This window comes from Lissotriton vulgaris, chromosome 2_1, assembly GCF_964263255.1.
Source record: "Lissotriton vulgaris chromosome 2_1, aLisVul1.2, whole genome shotgun sequence".
NCBI lineage: Eukaryota > Metazoa > Chordata > Amphibia > Caudata > Salamandridae > Lissotriton > Lissotriton vulgaris.
The window spans coordinates 1446150027-1446165916 of record NC_141687.1 but is presented as its reverse complement, the minus strand read 5'-3'; the positions used below and the strand labels follow the sequence as shown (position 1 = coordinate 1446165916).

The following is a 15890-nucleotide window of genomic DNA, read 5'->3' as shown; positions in this document are numbered from 1 at the left end:
CAAAGTGGATTTTATTGTAACTTCTTCTTTGATCTTTTTGCAAACTAAGACATCTAAAAATTAACCCTTGCACAGGGACTGCCACAGCCATTTGACGAATTACCAGGTGTGATGCCTGCCTGTGGTTTAGATAGACGAATGCTGAAAATACCTCTTAGTGAATTAGCTTCATTTTTGTTTTATCCAACTTCACATTCCTAGTATGTGAATTGAAAAGTGACTCTAGCGCTTTTTAAACTTCCCCCAAGAATGATCTCCATTTATTGTGCACTATGTTGGCTGACTTTCTGTGGTTTTCTTTGTAAAATCTGAATCTAACTATAATATCCCTGTAACCTTTGTTTTTGTCAATGAATGTCTATGTTTTTTTAATTCTATATCCTAACTATAACATCCCTGCAACCTGGGTGTGTGAGTGGTTGTGTGGATGTGCCCTGAAGAGGGGCATAATGTATGTGTTGGAAGTATGCTGTGACTAAGGCGACTCTGGATATCTGTGTACCGGGGAGACTTGAGGAACGTGAAGAGCCTGCGGGGTTAGTACCCAATATGGATTTCAAAGGTGGGTGATGTGTGAACAGGATGAAATCCTTTGAATGCCTTTGAGAGGAATTCTCTATGACATGCACTGTAGAAATAGACAACTTTTCTATGACATATGGTGGCCTCTTGTTCCAAGCTCAAACCTGTATGTTTAGTAACTTAATTCTCACCTTGCTATCTACTTTATAACAATGTTAATAAGTATTTCAGAAGGTGCTTCATGATGCCAAGATATAGTGTAAAAGAATGACCATTACCTGTAATTATTATTTCTTTGAATTAAAATTACTGGTGTCCATTAGTAGATTTCCTTTTACGTAACTATCGGAACATAAAATTGAGCTATACGTGTTTAATTCCAGGTTACCAGGCTGTTATGCCAAACCAGCAGCAAACCTTCCATGGGTTAGTTGGGGTTCAACAGTCCCAGAGTCCAAATATGGTCAGTGGCCAACACAGCAACCTAGGAAATCACATTCAGGGTGTGATGGTTCAGTATCCGTCTGTGCCGTCCTATCAGGTGGGTAGTTTGACTGTCTTCACAAATGTAGTTTTTAAATTCAAATGTTTTCGTTTGTTCACTTGTGTAGTACTTTGCTGTTGATACATGAGTTTTTATCAGATCAGAGTCATAACTACAGGCGTTTTTAAGATGCAACTTCTGATAGCAACTGAGTGGGCAGCGAGATTACAACATTTCAGAGTTCAGAAGACTTCAAAATACATATTTCTTAACACAAACTGCATGGAAAAACAAAATAATCTGCATATACATATCCCACAGAAGTGTTAGAAATTCTCACAACAAGGACAAGTTAACATTGGGGGTTGCCTCCTTTCTGTGGTAAATGACGTCTTTTAAGTACTGAGTGTGCTATAATTTGTTCATTATATTTCCGAAGCATGAAAGTATTGATATTGTGCTGGCACTGGCCACTTACTTAACCAGCTTTCTTAGACTATAGCAGAAGTCTGGTATTCAAGTGTTTAATAAGAAACCACAATTTAGTATTTTGCAAAAACAAGATGGTTGAATTCCATATGTGCGTTACCACATTTCCTAATTAAGAAATGAAACATTGTCCAACTGTGATGGTTTTGTTAATTTCAAGTAATGCCTTGTGACAAATGAAGAGGCTTATGAGATTAGCAAATTGTATTACAGGTAACCAATTTAACATACCCAAGTGGGCAGAAATGAATGCCTGACCTGGGAGGGTTGGGAGAAGCTGTACTGCAGCATTCCGAATATGTTGTAGATGGTTGGTCAAATGAACTGTAAACCTAAGATATACAGAAATGTAATAGTCTATCTTGGAGCCTAATATTGCCAGGTCACTGTAAACAACCAGTATGAAGGCAATGAAGGTAGAACTATCCTCTGCATGGTAAGGTACATACGCAAAGTGTCATAGATATGATTACTCTGCAGAGAGAGTAAAAAAACGAATCCAGATAATGATCCTAACTTGCATACAATAGTTGTCTTAACAGGACAGGGTGAGACACCAGATTCAGAGTGCCACCAGCCACTTGACCAATCATGGTGCAGCGCGCACAACCAGAACTTTGATCTCTACCAGATTTTCTTCATCCACTCAGCAATTGCATGTATGCAGTTCTAGAAGCGGCCTTGTGCAGATTAAAATCCAATTCAGAATAACCTGAGTTTTTTTTGCATGTGCCATGAAGGGAAATGCAAAAGATTGTATCCGGAGAACCAAAGGGGTGGTGAAAAAATGAAGCACTGCATGATAGTGTTAAATGTATGAATTAATGGAAGGGAATGTGATGAGAAAGCAAGGTATCAAATCCAAAATCGTACTTATTCCAATGTAATAAAGACTTGCAATACATGTGGTATCAAAAGCAGTCAATAGGTTGCACATAATCTGGTCACCCTTGATTTGTAATTGTCCTTGGTTGATCAAGGACTTATCCCAAAGCAACCTTTGTACTATGATGGATTGGAATTCTAGGGAGGATCCAGAATGTCATTGTCATCAATGATTGTGTAAAGTTGTTGATTCACTTATTTCGTAAATGCTTTAGGAAGAACTTAAGTCAAGAGGTAGGCCAAACCTGCTAGGCCCAGCCTAATCAACAGCGGCATTCTTTAAAAGCGGTCCTCTAAGCTGTCCTCTAGTGTCCCTGTTACAAACTGCAGTAACAGAGGCATGGTCTAAGGATTGATTACATATGAAGTATATGTACAAAGCATATTTGAATGCTGAATGAAGCGAGCAGGCCCTAATAGAGTGCCCTTCATCAGTCCCTGCAATCACCAGATTCTGTTGACCTGTCATAGGACCAGGGTCATCCTGTGAACAACAGCATATTGACCTACCAGTCTCTCCCTGTCAGCTGCTCCCCCACCTTGCAGATGTAGTTCACTTTGACCTACCCAACTGCTGCTCTTCACCACTGACTCTAACCCTGGTATCTCCAACGAGTCGATTGTGAGCTAGCATTAGCTTTCAGAACACCTTCAGAGAGCTCACAGCCTTGAGTTCATTTTTGAATAAGCACAGGATCACATGTTTCTTTTAAAGTTAAAGAAAGGCTGGGTTTACATTATTGTCATCAGGCTGCCGATAGCAGAGCCTGATAAAGAGTAGTGCTCAGTGAGATTTATGGGGAAGGCTGGGGTACAGAGACTAAGTACTGAAGTATGTAACTCTTAATGTCCTTGCAAACTCAATATTGGAGCATGAGAACAAAATCGTGTTTCAGAATGCTTGTAAATGGGAGAATATAAAAATAAAATGTAACCTTAATGATTAACTCTTCATTTAAATTTTCTCCTATTTCAAAGTGTCGCATTTACAAGCAGAAAGCCGTTTGCTTCCAGTGGCCAATAGACGCTGTGTTATATTTATAACTGAAAACTAGTCATTTTTTTCAAATGGGAGAAATTTAAAGTGAAGAAAACTTTTTCTATGAAATCTATATCCCTTTCTTCACTTTAAGTTAAGCCAATTATATCTTACTGTATTATGAAGCATGTTTGTTCAATAAAAATTACTCCCAGTTAAACGAATGGCATATTAGGGGCAGTGGTGCAGCAGTCCCGTGGCGGTCCATCTGCCAAGTCCTAATGTGGAGGCAGACCGCCACCACTGGTTTGGCTGGCCATTGGACGACTGAACTTATAATAAGGGCCATATCCTATTCATGCGCACACGTTCATACATCCCCAAAGACCACACTCTCACTGACACACATTGCTGCCCTGCCATAGTCACAGTATTTTGTTCAAAAAATAGTATCTGGCTCTAAGGACATAGGCTTAAAGTCAATTAAACTGGGTGTACGGGCGTCTTGTAACAATGTGAGTTGCTTGGCCTTCAGTAGCTCACAAGGATTTTCACTGATCAGAAGTAGCTCTCACTACAGAAAAGGTTGGAGACCCCTTCTCTAACCACTGTGGAGTGAATTATTTATCATGCCCACTTGCATTGCCTCAGCCACCATTGTAGGTCAAGTCTCCCATCCATTACTTTTCTCCTTCTGCCTAGTATTTGTTTCTTGCTTATTTCTCATGGGTGTGTCTGAGAATACCAAGGCAGAATACAGAGAACAGGGGGTAAAGCGAAGAATCACTTTTAATAACCTCCAAGTGTGACCAGTTATGTTTGTTAAGCTGTTGCCTAAACACTTGCTCTGCCTCAGTGTTGAAAAAACTTGAATAATAATGGTTCTGTCGGTGATATTAGTACTTTGTCCCTAATTAGGATACAAAGACAGCAGTATTTTTATCAAACCAATTAAGTACACTGACCACAAAATGAAAGGAAAGCGAATATTTTTACTCAAACACTTTCATATTTTGAATTTGAAATACAAAAAACTACAGATGCTGTCCCTACAAATGTACTTAAAACATATTTAACACATAAGCTTTGTGCAAAACTTGATACACAATTAAAAACACAAGTAAAATTATAAATTCATATACACATTAACGAAGACAACTACATATACAATAATCTGCTAGGCACAACAATTTGATCTTGATTCCTATGAGATTTTGAGTAGTTGGTTCATATAAGGAAGGATTGCGTCGACGTTTCGACCCTGGGGGCGATGCAGTGATTTAGCGCATCAAGAGCGGGTCTTCATCAGGACTGTATACATGTTGGACAGCCTCTTATGGACCTTGCTCCACTTGGAGTCCTAGTCTGTTTCTCAAAATTACTGCTGGTCAGCCGACTCAGGCAGCGTTGATCTTCCTCAAACCTCCGCACTGCTTATTTATACAGGAGGCAGAATGAAGCGATTATTCCTTGATTTACTTTTGATACAAGCCGTTCGTGTCTCTAAACCTTCCGATTGTTGTTGGGGTTACCCCATTACATGTAATGGGCTGCCTCAGTGTTGAGCAATAATTTGCTGCCTTCACTTAGTATTATTTAAAGTGAACCTGCACTACCTTATAATACAGTGCACCTGTTGATACCCACTATTCAATGTAGTCAACATATATCCCTGCAAATATATCTTAATGCAGATGCATCATGAACTAAGCATTTTCCACATTTTAAATTACTCAAGTGGTGTCCCCATAAGTCAGAAGAACATTTTATGCTTCGAATAAAATGTGTATAAGAAACAAAACATGTGATGTCAGTGCAGATTCAAGTTGCTCGGATAAGCAGCCCCCCACCAATAAAACGCAAGTGGCATGAAAAATTGCAGGTGTTGTAGGGACATCCCATGTCTTGGACTAATTTTTGTTATATTTGCCCTCGCCAGGGCAGGTTCATGTTATGATTTCAATATATAGAATTATTTATTCTTTGCTCAATTAGGTTTCCATGCAGCAAGGGTCACAAGGAATGCCTCAACAGACGTATCAGCAGCCTGTTTTAATCACCAACCACCAGTCCAATCAAGGCGTATTACCCTCAACAGGAATGCCAGTTTATTATAGTGTGCTTCCACCTAGTCAACAAAATAATTCAAGGTGAGTTCATTTTTACTATTGTGCAAGTATGTTCATTTGTTATTTCATGTTAAATGTGTTTTAATTCATTCTTATAATGTGTGGGTTTAGAAGTTGGAATTGTTTTGTATCAAAAATCACTATACCCAATTTTCAAAACTGGCTATTCTAAAAGTACAGGCAAAGCAAAAGCTAATCTCAAAAACAGAAGTGGACTTGGGAATAAAGAATTTAAACATCATAATTGGTCTTTAGCTGTTATAGTGCTTCCCTTTTAAGAACTTTTGGGCCAACTGAAGTTGGATGAAGAGATGGACCTTTTTTTCCCTCAACTACTTACATTTTTTGTTACACACCACAGAGATGCAGCAAATTGCTTTCCGAGGAGCTCTTTTTTAAATTGTTTTGAAGTTTTTGTTGTCTTCCTTGCGAACTCTGATCTGGCCAAGTCGAGGCTTTTAAAAGAAAGGTCTCCAACTTTAGTTGCTGCATATGGGTCTCTTTCAGTTTCAGATTCATCAAGTCTGTCAGGATTGCACCAGTCTTGGAGATACTATTTTCAACGGCCGCTTGTATGGATGTGTGTGATCTGGGAGCTTCCTATGTAAATGGGGAGTCTTACTGGAGGACCTCAGATTCAAAAATTGTACATAAGGACCTTTTTGGCCTTTGCGTCCAATAGCGGCAGACTTCCATGCATTATGATTTATCCTCCCCTTCCAGCAGCTGGGTAAACCAAAGTGCTCCGATTTTGAATGGTCTGCCACAAATGTCTGGGTTTTCAGTGTCTCGATCTCAAGGCACACCATAGCACTCACTGAATAGTCCTTAAAAGATGCATGCTGATTTTCTCTTCTGCGTGTGATCTGGATTTGGGTCTTCCCTTCTTTCATTTACTTCTTAAGACCTTGCACCCAATGCAATGTTTTAAATGTGGCCACAAATATCCTAGTTGCCAATGAGAACTTATGTCTATTTGGTGACATTGTTTTTAGGATCTCTTCTTAAGCTATTTCTACTGTGATCAACAAGGGCTCCACAGCAGCCAAACATTGGTATACACCGTTGTCCTTTCTTATAATTGCAAGTTGGATGAAGCAAAAGGTTCTTCATCTAAGTGCCACCCTCGAGCCTCTACAGAGGTCTTGAACCTACATACACCTCCTCTGCCAAACTGGATGGGCTGCATTGGGGAGACATGGCAGTGTCCGTTTACCTCATATAATCTATGCTGCTGTGAATCTAAGCCTCCAGGGGTCTTCTCTCAGTATTCACACTGTGGCCCTTGCAGTTCTCAGGCCGCCACATTATTGAGCCCTGAGCCTCTTGATTGCTATATTTTTTGTACACTCCATTTTGCTTGGATCTAACCATGAGGAGAACTGGGTCATCGATCGACTGGTGTGTCAATGGATACATCTTCCTGCATGTTCCTCCCCTCATTAATGTACCTACAAGTGCTAGACTGGTCTGGAAACCGGGTGGCGCAGTGCAACCTTAGTCATGCCCCTGCAAAACTGACAACACTAGAATACATTAGATTCTTGTTTTTCCATGCCTTATCAAAATTGATCCAGCGCCCTACTTTTTCTATGATGAAATTCCTCAGTACTTTGTTAGTGATTAGGTCAAGTGTCTCTTCCTAAAATTTCAGAGTTATACCCTGTTGCAGGTGCTGCAAGAGAAATTGCTTTTTCAGGGCCACGTGACATCTGTATGTGGTGTCAGCAGTTGGAACATGATGGATCGGTCTGCGACTCCTGTTCTTCATTGCATTCAACTGCCGTCGGAGGGCAGGAGTAAATGGTACCAAGCCCTGCTCTTTGGAGTCACAGGCTTCCCCGATCGAAGATGCCTTCTAGCTGGTGTTGTGTATCGATTTAGATTCCGTATGAATTTGCCGATTCATGCCCTTATATAGGTATAATTCACATTGCCCTTATATAGGCGTAGAAATCCAGGCCTTATTTAGGCATAGACCATGCTATCCAAATATAGGCATGACTACTTCTATCCGTTCATCTTAGTCACAACGATTTCTTGGAAAACCAGACTCTTAGGGACATCCCGTTGCTTGAATATAGATTTCTCCAAGAAACTCATTATTATGTATGAACATCTGTTCCTTAGAGGTTCATTCATGACGTTCATATGCCTGACTCTTACGTCAATTCTGGCATTCCTAAACCCCTTCAAGGTATAAATATACCTTCACTTGCTATGGCAAAGCCCGGTGTGGTTCGGTGCAGTTCGACTACCTACTTACACGATGCAGCCCACCACAGCAAGTACCGAAGGAAGCCAACTCCCCAGCTGACTCACTGACCAGAAGCTTTCATCCTCCTGCCGTGAATCAAGCTCCAGTGTTTGACCCTCCTTGCGGGGTGTTGGGAAATAGAGTCCCAGGAAAGAGATACCAACCTCTCTCATTCTAAGGTGTGGAGCAGATTAGAACCTTGATAAACCTTTGGCAATTCTTGGCAAAACTAAAACCTATGATAAACCAGCACCTACTTCTTCCCTCGTACTAGACCTAGGTTAGGTACACCGGGGTAGGCGTATTTCAGAAGCACCAGTTGAGTATTTTAGCCTGTGTTATTTATGTCTGTACTTTTATGTATGTCATAGCAACAGACCATGCTATTACAGTATTATTTTGTATTACTGTATACGCTGTACGCTTTATACTTCATATTCTGTCTTAAGATTGTAGCAGTTCATATCTCTTGCTTGAGAAAGTAGACTGTTCAATAAACCCTTTTTGTTGAAACTCCCGTCTCTCTATTTCTGTGCAACTTTGTAGAAACGAAGCATGCACGATTGACTATTGTTTCCATGACTCTGAAGATATTATTCCGACTCTAAAGGGAAACAAAGTTGTCATGTTTATGCAGTTGTCAGAGACTAATCCCTTCTTGTTCATTCGAGAAAGTTTCTAGTGACCTCTGAGTTAGCTGGCACACACAATTAAGTTTAATGTACTCGATAGAGACATACTGACCTCCGTCCTATGTCAAATCTATAGTGTATATTATTCCAATGCGCAGAGCCCATTAGGGATAAAGGAACTGCACTGCACTGGGCTAGTGTGCCCATCTACATATAGGAAGAACAATGGTTCAATAGTGGCCTGAATGGGTCCAATAACACAAGGTTAGAGATTATCTTTACAAGTATTTTGTTTAGATATTGAATCAATTGGGGAGCAGGCTTCGTAGGGCAAAATGTATATTTTTAATCAATATAATTGCAAGTAGGTATTTACACAGATATGTTCAGATGCTCATATGAGTGAAAAGGTGCGTAACATGACTGAGTGAAGGTGACAATATACGAAATATCACAGGGACAACAAAAAGAAATCCATAACAATATGTGTAAATAGGGGGATTTTCAATGGGGTAGTCGACGACGTTTCAATCTTTAGTGAGTCAAGATAATCATCAGGACAGAGTGAGCAGTCTGAAACTAAAATGAGAGTTGAGCATGTATTTGCACTTGTGCCCTTCTGGACAATTAATTCGTTTAATGCAGTGCCAATGTGCTCCCAGTGCTTAGTCAATAACAGTTAATGTAGGTTACAAAAATAATCCCAGGCAGCTGGAGGGAGGCTAAGTAAGTGCATGCAAGAGCGATTGCGCAGAGCAGCGTACCTGTACTTACTAATTTAGAAGACAAGTGTTTCGAGAGTTTATGCAAGTATTAGCACTGTGCCCTTAGTCACTTCTAAAACGGTGCCAAAGTGTTTTGCCGTTGCTTATTCACAAAACAGTTATTAAGCACATAAGTTGGAGTATGTTATTTACATTATTCATTATAGGTAGTTGGGTGGGGGGGAAAAAGGGCTAAACCATGCAGGAGCGCTAGCGCCATGGTGCAAATCGGCATTTACTGATTTGCGATAAAGGACAATGGGTGTCTTGATTTAATGGTGAAATTAGGTTTCTTCGTGGTCTGTTGTGAATTAGCTTGCTCATAGGATCTAAGGTGAGCAAAACAGGGTAAACCTAATTGGTCATGGCTTGACAGATCTAGCCAGGTAAGGGGGAATTGGTGAGTGTCAGACTTCTCAGTGGAAGAGGGGGGGATCTTCTCATCCAAGTTACTGGTCCATGCGCAAGTGAGGGCTTAGTATGGGAAGGCTTAGAACAGCGCATGTAGATGCTTAGTCTAGGAAGGATTAGAACAATATATATCCTATTAGTGAATTCCTCTCGGTATCAGGGATTCAAATTAACAGCATAAATTAAAGGAAGGTGGTGCTTACTTCGATTTATGTTTAAAGGCGAAGCATTCATATTTAAATTATTGAAGTGGGGGACAGGAAGTGCAGTCCATGTCCTAAAAACAGAAATTTAGAGATAACATAATTGGTTAATTTATCGTAATCGATAACAATATGGCTTACAAGGACTAAACCAGGCCATTAGCTGGAAGTAGAAGCGTGGGCTTAGGAAGGGCATGCACATAATTACCCTTGCGGTTCCCGGACTCTTGCCTCGGGTCAGAATCTAGAAATCAAAGGAGCTGAATTACACGGTGACTGGGGGAAAAGGGAGGGGAAAATAATCGGTTTAGAAAACAGATATCAAACTGACGGCGGGGACACTTAATCTCCTCGCACCGCGGTCGGAATAAGTTTCCTTGTCCAAGCGGCTGCTGTAAGTGCTATAGCTGCGGACGATGGGTGTTCAAAGTACTTAGTTATTTATGCTTCCGGGTGTGATGGTGCAATATTACGCGCATGCGCGTAGTGTCCTGAAAGTGGTTAGATTAAGTAGTGAAGTAGTGTGGCTCACTGGTTAGAGGCGGCAGACCCGAGAGCAGAGGACGGCCCGGGACCAGGGTTCGATTCCCGACGCGGCAGGTTTCTGGACCAGGGTCAGCGGACTCGATAATTCTCTCGCCTCGGTGCCCACTCTGATCAGCGATCACACTCGGCAACTCTGGGCATTAGCTTGCCTCATCTTCACTAACGGCCCCACCAGACCGCCGGGGATGCCTGGTCTCACCCTGGAGATACCCACTAAGGGACCATCTCTCAGGGAAGCCAGGAAGGGTTTCGCAGCGGTCGAAGCGCGGAGATACTCCTCCGGGAGTCGATCCTAGCGCTATATAAACCTTTAATTAATTAATTAATTAATTAACGCGCCTGTGTGTTTGGGAGGAAAACGTGACGTTAGCTTGCACAGGCTTGAGGGACACTGATCTGTGTAAATAAGGACCGCTCCAAAATAGTATTTCCAAGTATGTTTATTGGAAGGCAAGCAGGTACACCTTATCCTGTCAAGCTGTACTCAATAACTGACTCAGTCCCCCCATTCTAGAGTCTAGCTGCAGTGCAGCTTCCATCACAATGGTACCAGTAGAATGCACTACACCAAGACACCACATCTCCCCTCTTTACTTTAATAACAAAATTAAAGTAAAACACTCTACATAAGTTAACAATTCAAAAAAAGTCATTAACAATTCAAAACAAATCAGTAATGACTACACAATGGTAGACCCACATCTTCCCCCTCAAATCAACAACCACAAAAAAAAAATTAGCAAAACAGCAAAAAATTATTTTTAGAATACACATTCAATTTTGCATTGCGCCATACCTGAGACGAGCAGGAATTTTCATCTATTAATAAGTGCAAGTGGCGTTTAGATAAGACTAGAGGAGAAGCAATTTTGCAATTTTATAATTCAGCTATGGTGCCAATATCATTGTCACTAACAAGGTAGAAAGAACACAATTCCCACAAGTATATGGAAGCATACAATATGTCTTAGTGTTTGGAAGCATACAATGTGTCTTTACCCATCTTTATTTATGCAAGGTTTCAATATCATTCAATCACCACATTGAAAATTAGCATCTTAGTTGACTGTATGTTACCCAAACCATTAACGTACGCACAACTCAGAATAGTGGTCCAACAGGAGACAAGTTTGGAAGCAACACCAAAACTTTACAATTAAATCTTGCATTTAAATTTTCCCACATCCTATTCCTTATAAGATGTAACACATGACTATTCGTATTATTCTCATGTAAGATGAATACGTCCAATCTCATAATACGTGTCCAAAGTCATAATTTAGACTCTTTTTTCCCATTTATAACAATACCCAAATTGCTTTGATAAACCCTACCCAAGATTGAGTGGCCACCCAAGGAAACATATAGTTTCCCGAAACACTTCCTATCTAGAAATTCAAAAATCATCTCTATGAACCCAACCATTGGAATCCTTACCCCAGTAAAGCTAAAAAGTTGAATATCAGGAGGCAGCAACTCTTTTCTTAAGGTATCAGCAAAAAGTTCCTTCCAAACCTCAATATTGATAATAGAGTAGGGTGTGCCAGAATCAAGTATAAAGTTAACCTCGACTCCCCCTATAACAATGATAGAACAGGGCCCCATCTTTGATCTAGGATTTACATTTGACACCAAATTATCCGTGTCAAAATAATCATCGCAAGAGGAATCAGAGTTAACAACGTTAGCAACATTAGATCCTTCAATATATTTAACAGATTCAACTACAGCAATATTTGCATATAGCTTTTAACCCCTTCGATGCTTGTGACAAGGTCAACTCGTCATGGATGTTACCTGCGCTGTGCTTATGACGAGTTGACCTTGTCACATAACAAGGGATTTTTAAAATTGCAGCACAGCACAGGAATGTGCTGTAGCAATGATGCGGTTAAGGATGGACATTTCCTATAATTCGCACAATGCCCACTGTGCCCACATCTATTACAAATAGGAATTTTATCAGACATATTAATAGAGGACACTAGCAAAAATTATTTGATAAATAAAGCAACGTCACTCAACACTCGTCTTAAACTATTTAAAAAATGATAACAACATCAAGTTTTAAGGTGTGCACAACACTGTGTTAAAGTGCGCCAAAATGGATAATTTAATCCAGGTACCTTGTTAAACTGTAAAATATAGTAACAATCAGCATTTTTTAAAGTAAGCACATCACTGTATTAATATGCATTGAAATGAATGAATTATATCCGCCTCACTGAGTTAAACAATTTTTTAAGTATGCATACCACTGTTGTCAACAGTTCAATAGTTGTTAAAATAACAGACTAAAAACAAATGAAATAAGTATCGTTGAGTCAACATTAAATTGCTAATCTTTCACGCTTCCACTAAGAACCATATCATGTAGAGTAAAGTAAGTGAATAAGATAAAATCCACGTCAATTAACTTACGAATTGATACCACATGATATGCAACTATCTAAAGTGGCAAGTCAGTGCAGGTGTGTAACGTACCCACATTTGTAACAGATAGAAATCTTATCTAGCGTATTTTAATAGGATACAACAACAAAAAATAATTTCTGATAAATATCACAGCATTACTCTCATAACATCAACTCCCAGTGAAAATATGCAATTTTTAAGGTGTGCCCACCACTGTCAGGAAGTACTAACCTAAAATCGCACACAATGTCAAACTATATAAAACAAGAACGACCTTTAATTTTAAAAATGTGCACCACACTGTGCTAAATGCATTTAAGATGGAGAACACTTTCTCCACACCACCAAGTTAACTATTCAAACTATAATATTCATAAATGATTACACAAAAATGTGCACGTCATTTTAAAAATGTGCACCTCACCGTGCCAAACGACCTCCAACTTTTAAAGTGTGCACCTCACAGTGCTAAATGCATTAAAATGGAGACATTTCATCCGCACTACCATGTTAACTATTCAAACTATAATATTCTTAAATGATCTACTGAAAAATGTGCACATCACCATGTTAAAATGTATAAAATGGATGAATTTATCCGCACCACGTGTTGAACTATTTAAAATGTAACAAGGACCTGTAATTTAACGTGTGCACTTCACCGTGTCAAATCCATCAAAATGGAAGAATCTCATCTAAACCACCATGTTAGCTATTTAAAATATAATAATCTTAAATGAACTACTCAAAGAGTAAATAAGTAAAGTACCATGTGATTCCTAGATGTAACACTCTACTATAAATAGTGTGTTTCAAGCAAAGTTCACAGTGGCAAAACGAACTGCACTAGAATCTTAACTCTTAATAGGTGTGCCAAATAAACGGTGAGCACCATTCCAAAGAACCACCATGAGTACAATACAATATAAACAAGAATTGGTATGCAAATCAGTTACAGAGTGCACATCACCTTGATAATTCTAATGTTGAGCAGAACAAGGCTAAGAATGAGGTTATATTGTATACATTGTCAAAATAAACCCTCTTTGTAATACTATAATAAGTACTTATTAAAAAATGTACTCCTAATGTGTGGTATACTTACACAAAGCCGGGACAGTAACATTTTGCTTTTAATGTATTACATTCAGATATAAACATCAATAAAGTAGTCTAACGTCACCGTGGATCAACATTATCACAACTGATACTTTCAAACAAATGTCAAAGATGTATAGAATTATGGTGTGTACATCATCAATGATCTTTTGATAAGTAAAAATCACAATGTGCTACATATGGTGTGCACACCACCGACAAACTTGTGATAATAAATGTCAAGATGAAGTAACCACGGCATAGTATAAATGTTCCTGCTTATAAGGGAAATAAATCAATGGAGAGGAATTCCAAGATCAACAACCACTTTGTTTGTTAACGTTTTAGCACTTAAAGCACCATTAAAACGGTTATTCAAAATAAAACAACCTGTAATATGGCTGAGATACCCGCCACCCCCTCTCAACACACTCCCCAAGAATTGGGAAACCGGAAACAGTTCTGAGCTTTTGGAAGGCGGGAGGGAGTTACCCTCCCGGCCGTATTTATTAAAATATGAAACAAAATCAAAACATTAAAATAACAGTTTCATATCATGTACAATTTCATATCCACATTACGATGTTTGGCTAACCTTAACACATACCTAATACAAAGGTTCTCCTAGCCGATACTAACATCCTTACAAAATGCATTTCAAATTGAAATTGTACATCCTAACGTTAAGGGCCAACGGCAAGGTCGTAACCGGTGTCAGATCCCTAAACCAGAACTCCCCCCTCACTTGTGAGGGGCGGCCGCACAGAGGTCTGCACCTCATGTGCCATACCAATTTCCCTTGTCTTGACGGGGGCCCCTGTTAACTCGACGCCATTTACGTGGTCGTCCGAGGACTCGTGTGAGGTGTCTAGAAGGTAGCGTAGACCCCCCTCCCCACCGCACACAACTTACCACATCTGCTGTCGCAGATGTCCTGGCCCCGGGAAATTCCCAGGAGGGGCCCGTAGCCCCTCCTATCCAGGGAGGGGCCTTGACCGCCTTCCCTTTCCTTTAGGCGTCCCGTCCTTTAGAAGGGACCGCCTCCCCGTTGAGGGGCCAATGGCCACCTCCCCCCGGGCGCTCCCATCCGTAATGGGTGACGCCCCCCCCCTAGGGATCTTCCAATGACTGCTCACCGATCATGACCTTACCGCCCGACCAAATAAATACGACAAGATTAATTACTAAAGAGAAAAAACATTCTTACTGTAAACAGCTCAGGTATCAACCCTCTAAAACATTACTAATCACTCTGATGCAAGTCTTTAATAAAGCATACTGCAAAGAATTATCCACTTTATTGCAACCAAATCACCAACTTTATTCAGAAACAACCTGCAAGAAAACAACAACTACGTAAAATGACTTTATACCACAACAACTTGCTGTCTTCAGGGGATGGTGGGTGGGTTCAAAATTGGCTCTTCGTTCCGTCTCGAGCTCACGTGCAGCGAGGAGGTGCAGCTTCTGAGCACAGGAACAAGAGGATGCTTCCTTGAATTGTTGCTCCTTTTATTCTTCTTTGGGCGGGCGTAAACCCGCCTCCTCCCGCCTCCAGGGGCGTGGCTGACGGCTTCAGTGTCTAGGACAACCCACTCTTGGGCGGGAAAAAGCGCGCCCCGGCTACGCCGCTTCGGGCATACCAGCCGAGACGCGCCTCCCGCCCAAAATGGCTTCCCGGGGGGATCGGGGTACTCCACCATACGTTCGGGGGGACCGAGTGGTCGCCCCTTTCCATATGGCTGAGATACCCGCCACCCCCTCTCAACACACTCCCCAAGAATTGGGAAACCGGAAACAGTTCTGAGCTTTTGGAAGGCGGGAGGGAGTTACGCTCCCGGCCGTATTTATTAAAATATGAAACAAAATCAAAACATTAAAATAACAGTTTCATATCATGTACAATTTCATATCCACATTACGATGTTTGGCTAACCTTAACACATACCTAATACAAAGGTTCTCCTAGCCGATACTAACATCCTTACAAAATGCATTTCAAATTGAAATTGTACATCCTAACGTTAAGGGCCAACGGCAAGGTCGTAACCGGTGTCAGATCCCTAAACCAGAACT

The 15890-nt window shown here is 40.5% G+C and overlaps 1 protein-coding gene across 9 annotated transcripts in view; it reads left to right on the top strand.

Annotated features, from left to right (window-relative positions):
* The window catches only part of R3HDM1 (R3H domain containing 1), a 459574-nt gene that overhangs the window by 301469 nt on the left and 142215 nt on the right, over positions 1–15890 (top strand). For all 9 annotated transcript variants that reach the window (XM_086957295.1, XM_086957292.1, XM_086957298.1 and 6 more), the window contains 2 exons: positions 906–1063; positions 5355–5509. In XM_086957295.1, the coding sequence (XP_086813421.1) occupies positions 906–1063; positions 5355–5509 (313 nt within the window). The remainder of the gene's footprint in view (positions 1–905; positions 1064–5354; positions 5510–15890) is intronic.